The following is a 6000-nucleotide window of genomic DNA, read 5'->3' as shown; positions in this document are numbered from 1 at the left end:
GGAGGAAAAATTCTAATTTCTCCAACAGAGGCATCTCTTTACAGGGGGATAAGCAGCCACAGTGACAGGGTGAAAAAGTCGTCGGCAGCGGAGTCATCTCGCCGCTGTGCCGTTCCGCATCCCTCACTTCTGATGGGAATGGGCGGCAGCCTATGGGTGATTCGGTTGATTTACGATGAGCGTGTGTCGTCTGCACCGTGCCCCTTTCACGAGTCTCGGCCAATTAGCTTTATTTTCTGCGTGAGCCGTTAAAGCCACCCCGGTTGGGAACGCCCCGCGAGTAGGCCGGGGGGGGGGGCGAGCGGTGCCGACAGGTGCGCCCCCTGGGAAATACACAAAGGGCCGGCGTGGCGACCGCCGCGGTGCCCTTGGCAACTCTACGCACGCGGCCCCGCGGCGCACGGAGGGCGGAGCGGCGCGCAGGTAGCCGGCGTCAGCTGGCGGAGCCCTTGGCCTGCTCTCGGACACGCGCCCGGGAATCGCTAAACCGACTCCCGGTGGCTATAGGGACTGGTAGTCCGCGCGAATTCCGGGCTCCTCCCCCGCGCTGGCCGGCCGGGGCGTCTCCACCCGTCGCACATCGACTTCCTGTCGTTGCCAAACTACATCTCCCGCCGTCCTCGCTGCGCTCGGGCCGAAAGCGAAAACAAATTCTGCGCTGCGAGGCTGCTGTCCTCCGCCGGGCGCCCCCACCCAGCCACCCAGCCACCCATCCACTCCGAGCTCCCCGCCCCTCGGGCGCCTCCGGCGAGGTGGGGAAAGGAAAAGCCGCGGCTTTCTTTTTTTGGTTTCCTGGGCTCCCGGCGTGGGCAGTGCGCGGGGGACGCAGGCCTCGCTTCGCGGGAGCCAGCCGGCGCCCATCTCCCGTCGGGACCGGGAAACTTGTGGGGGCGGCGACCCCGGAGCCGGTGCCCTCGCGGGCAGCGCGGCCGTCGGGAAGTGACTTCGCACTCTCGGGGGCGGCCTCGACTCCCTCCGCGTGCCCGAGGCGCGTGGGCCTGCGGGAGGCGGCCGCGTGCGGATAGCTATGCAGTAGGCAGTGCCCCCTATGCGCGCTGAGAGCGCAGGCCGCCGCCGCAGGCCGCCGCCGCCGCCGCCCGCCCGCCGAGCTCGAGTCGCCGCCCGCCACAGGCCGAGGCGTCGAGCCGCCGGCGACGCGGCCATGTGGGGCTAGCCCGCGCCGCGCCCGGCCTGCAGCGCGCCCGGCAACATGGACGCGGCCGTCGGCGCCCCCGACGGCGGGGACCAGGGCGGCGCGGGGCCCCGCGAGGACGCGACGCCCATGGACGCCTATCTGCGGAGACTGGGCTTGTATCGGAAACTGGTCGCTAAGGACGGCTCGTGCCTGTTTCGGGCCGTGGCTGAGCAGGTAATGGGCGGGCGGCGGCCGGTGCGGGAGTGGGTGGAACGCGGCCGCCCACGTCCGGGCTGCGCGTGGCCGGCTGTTGTCCCAGCGGCCCATTGGGACGTCGGAATGGGGCGCGCGCGTGGAAGACAACTTGGGGGGCCTGGCGACACGCTCGTTTGCCGTCGTGTTCCGCGTTCCCTTTCTCTCCCTCCGCCTTATTATAAGCCTGGCGTTCATGGCAGTACAGAAGATGTTTACCGGAGGAGTTGGGGCACCCCACTTTTGCTTGTGGAACGCATTTTCCCTGCTGCCTCTGGACTTTGGAATGCGGGGTAGTCAAGCTCTCCGATGTCACCAAAGCCACAGGGCAAACTGCCTTTTGCGAAAGCCACCCGCTTAGAGATAGAGAATATTTTCAATCTTTAGTAGATTCCACACTCTATTACAGTATGTTTGAGGGGGTAGAGGAGGTGTACACAAAGAATTTACTTTTTAAAATCTATTCTGTGTCAGTACGAGGGTTATGGAAGGGGATTCGCTAGAGGCCATTCTTTGCTGGTTTTTTTTTCCTTTTAATGATGAAAACGATTCCCAGTATAGTTACTTAGGAAGATGTTCCTGATTTTTTTTTTTTTTTTGACAGCTTACTCCATGTTATATAACAGTATATGTTGTAGGTGCGCAGTCACCGAAACTCATCCTGTATTTAAAAAATAGTTATTGCAGTAGTTGGACGAAAGTTTCACATAACTGCTCTGGTGTGTATTTTCCTACCTTTCACAGTTTGCTTTCCTTTGGTTTAAGAACTGAGCCTTCCCATCTTTGAGGGCTCCTCCCACCCTCACCTTTTGAATGCTAAATATCTGCAATTTTCTGTTAGTGAGTAGATATTTTACTCGACATGTAGAGACTAGTTTTCATTTTTAAAAACATCAGTAGGCCAACTTATTTTCTAAAGGTCCTCCTTTATTCAGCCATGATATAGCTTTTTTATTTTTTTAAGCAAGGAATTGATTTAGTGCATACAAACCTTTGTATTGTGTTGCAGGCATTGCTGCTGCAACATTTTCCCTAAAAAGCTCCGTCTTTTTCAGTTCTTTTTAGACTTCTCTTATTTTCATAAATTTAGTATGTTCCATTGTGGTGGGGTGTGTTCACCCACTCGGCCCAGTCCTTCACTGTTAGGTAAACATTCTGCCTGTTTGTGAATGAATTTTCCGTATCTCCTGTTCTGCTTCCTCTTTCTTAGCCTTCTTGGACTGTTTAGCACCTCTGAAAGCAGAGGAGGTGAAAGTGAAGTCAGCTCATATTTCTTATGTACTGATAAAAAGAGTTTGGCCAAGAAGGATGTGGAAGATAATATGGGGAATTTCAGTCCAACTATCCAAGTCCTGTTTATATTGAAGCAGAAAGGGCCCTATTTCAGTATTACACGCCACAGATGTTTGTTGAATTCGATTCTGTAGAAGCCTCTCCATATTGTAGTGGGATCTCTATTTTTAAAGGGCAAGAACTAGTTACATTAAAAACTGGTTAACATCAAATAACACTTTCTTTTTCCCGGTAAGTTGTATTGGGATTTAGTTCAGGCATAAGGGACTGTCTTCTCCAATTTAAGTGACTGAGTACGTTGAGCTTAGCTCAAGACTGAACGTTGGGAGAGCTCATTTATGAAGTAGGCATGGACCAAGGGGTGTAGCCGTCATGGCCAAAGGCAGAGTGTGTTTGGGCTGAGGTGTCACCAACCTCTGGCTCAGGCTGCCCTCTGTACAAAAGATTTTCTTTTTTGTTTTGTGAAGTTAGTTTCTCTTACAAAGTTACCATAAATATCATTTCCAAAGAGTCAGTAAGTCATCTAAATGGCACTCTTTAAAGATGGGGAGGAAGAAATTGCAGTTAGGAGTAGTCTTTCTCTCCAAGTTACCTGATGTAGGTAGTCCCTTTTTTATGTTTGTGAATTTGGGCCTGCAAGAGGCCTGACCTGAATCTGCTCCTAGCCATGGAGCTAAAAATAGGGCGCTCTTAGAGGACTTGCTAAAACCACGTGTCTCAGCCTTTCCCAGTGTCTGTCACTGTCTTGTTGCAAGTAATGATGGGAAAGCCCTCTTCCTACCTTTAGCTTATTCTCATTTCTGTAATGATTTACAAAAATAAATTTAACCTACTACTTGAGTTCTTCCTGAGTGTCTCTGAACTTGCACCATAAAGATTTTTTTAAAAAGTTGTCGTTTAACCTTGCTTCTCTTGCAGTGGTTTTGTTTGGCTTTGTAAATTATCAGCACCCCACACGAAGTTGTTGAGAGTTTTGCTTCTGAGCAATAGGTTTAGATTGATTCTGTGGAAACATCTTTGTTAAAAGTGGAGAAAAGCCATTAGTTATGCCTTCCATTGTTCTTTTATGGGAAATAGGCTTTACCAGCTTACATCTGCCACCTGTTGTTAGGTAAATGGCTTTAGCACTAGCTCCACTGTGGTAATGGCAGGAAGGCCCTGGCAGATGACACGGTGGCTTACTCATTCTACTAATGCCTTGATTCGGTTTCTGAAAGAAGTGCTGCTAAATGTCTTTTGAGTTGGCAAAAACAATTTCTATGGTAGTTTTTAAGAATATATGGATACCCTTCTGGTATTGGGAACTAACAGTATATATGAGGCTACTTTTTAATACTGCCCCAAGACAGCAGTGAAGGTTCAGCCAGTTAAGCTGAAAATCACCTGGTACACTATGAGTAACTCAGTTGCAGAGCTCAGCTACTACATCTTCAGTGTGTCTCAGTGTAGTAAGATATACTAGTTGTCCAGGCAGTTTTGCTTGTGGTTCTGTGGATATAAATGAACTTGACTGTTAGCCAAGAGAGCTGTAAAATGGGCAACTGGAGCCTTGCTTTTCCTGAATTCTCTGCTTACCCTAACATGAGACTCACTCAGTTATTTGGAGCTATAACTCACCCCCCTCAACCCTTTGTTTAGGGATAGGGCCTCACTATGTGGTTCAGTTTGGCTTCGAACTAATTATGAAGACCAGGTTAGGTTTGAACTTGAGATCTTCCTGGCTCAGTCTCCGAAGTGCTGAAATTATAGGTATCATCATGCCCAGCTGTAGTTCTTACTCTATTGACTTACTTTTGTAGAGTTGTGGATTGAAACCAGAGCCTTTGCTCTAAACCGGATCCCCAACCCTTTATCAGGTTTGAAAGAGGTCTAACTAAGTTGCCCAGGCTGGGCTCCAATGTGTAGTCTTTCTACCTCAGTCTCCCAGAGTGCTGAGATTAGAGGCGTATGCCACCATCCCTGACTTGGAACTGTAACTTTTTAACTTTACTCCTGTTAACATAAATTCTCAAGAGGCCCTGACAGTAGTTTAAGATGTGTTATTTCATTTCAGAGGGGTGTATGTGTATATATGAGTGTGTATGTATGTAACCTTGACCATTTAGGGTACCAAGAATATCTTCATTTGAGATGCCTACTAATAGAAGAGTATTTTAACTTTCTCTTTAAGTGTGGTAAAGTATCAAGGGGATAGCCAGCTGGTTTCTAAGCATTGGTAAGGAATATTTATTTTAATTCAGAGCTCAGTTTTTTTTCTTTGGTACAGGGGATCGAACTTGGGTCCTTGCGCTTGTGCAGCAGGCAGAGAAACCACTGAGCTAAATCCCCAGCCCAAGAGCTCAGTTTTATTAAGACACAGAATACCAGTAACTTTTTGCTGAGCTGGTTATTTAACATAAGAAAACGGAGGCCACAAAGTGAGAGGATCTACAACATGTTTTTTAGGTTGGGGCTTTATGATTTTGGGTGTGAGAACAAATCTCAAGCCTCTTGAGATGACAGCATGCAAGAGTTTTTGCATCCTTTAGGCTGTTCACTTGGCTGTTCTCAAAGAAGACTCAAAAGTTTTGTGGGCCAGGGATTTAGCTCAGTGGTGCTGCCGCCTGCCTCGCAGGCACAGGGTACAAAGTTTGATCCCTGGTACCAAAAAAAAGTTTTGTAAGCTTCATAACTAAGGAGTTATTTAAGAGTGCCCTGCTTTTTCTAAAAAAAACCATGATGGACTTAAATTTCTACATAGGCCCACCAAGTACATTCAGAATTATTGGGGTGAAATCTCTCTTGTAGGTTTAAGGCCTCAAAGAGGATTATTGATAAAGTTGCCTATTTGTTCCCTGTTCTAACAAGCATAGGATGGAAGCTGAGCACTGCTTTTTTGTATGTCATGTCATGGTGCTTAGAGGAGGAGGTGAGAATGAGTAAAAATCTTGAAATTATAGAAAGGGAAATGGAGGGAAACTGCTGTTTATTGGTTGTCATGTTACTTTGAGTGTGAAAAAAGGCATTAGGTTTTAACTTAAATCCACTTTGAACAAAACACTTAATAGGGTGTTGCTTTTTCTTTTCAGGTATTGCACTCTCAGTCTCGCCATGTTGAAGTTAGAATGGCCTGCATTCACTATCTTCGAGAAAACAGAGAGAAATTTGAAGCGGTAATTTGTAATTTTAAACAAGTGATGGTGCCTTGATTTGAATTTACATTTTGGCTTTCAGAAGTGTTCTAATGGAAATTTTACAGGTTGTGAAAATAACGCTTGATAAAAAGAACTTCTTTATTGAATTTATATCCAATGGTAATCAGTTGTGATATTACCTGTGCC

General features: G+C 47.9%; 1 protein-coding gene across 2 annotated transcripts in view; it reads left to right on the top strand.

The window, feature by feature from the left end:
• Nucleotides 1-617: 617 nt before the first annotated feature.
• The window catches only part of Otud4 (OTU deubiquitinase 4), a 52998-nt gene continuing 47615 nt past the window's right edge, over nt 618-6000 (top strand). Inside the window, exons 1-2 of one of the 2 annotated variants that reach the window (XM_021247684.2) lie at nt 618-752; nt 5749-5832. In XM_021247684.2, the coding sequence (XP_021103343.1) occupies nt 5785-5832 (48 nt within the window). In that variant the 5' untranslated portion in view covers nt 618-752; nt 5749-5784. Of the gene's footprint in view, nt 753-1210; nt 1370-5748; nt 5833-6000 lie in introns of those variants that run through there. The other variant, XM_087193338.1, reaches the window with a different exon arrangement.

Source organism: Heterocephalus glaber, unplaced genomic scaffold (genome assembly GCF_053883595.1).
Source record: "Heterocephalus glaber isolate CG9 unplaced genomic scaffold, H.glaber_assembly_v1.0 deba00001587, whole genome shotgun sequence".
NCBI lineage: Eukaryota > Metazoa > Chordata > Mammalia > Rodentia > Bathyergidae > Heterocephalus > Heterocephalus glaber.
This window is presented reverse-complemented; position numbering and strand designations above follow the sequence as displayed.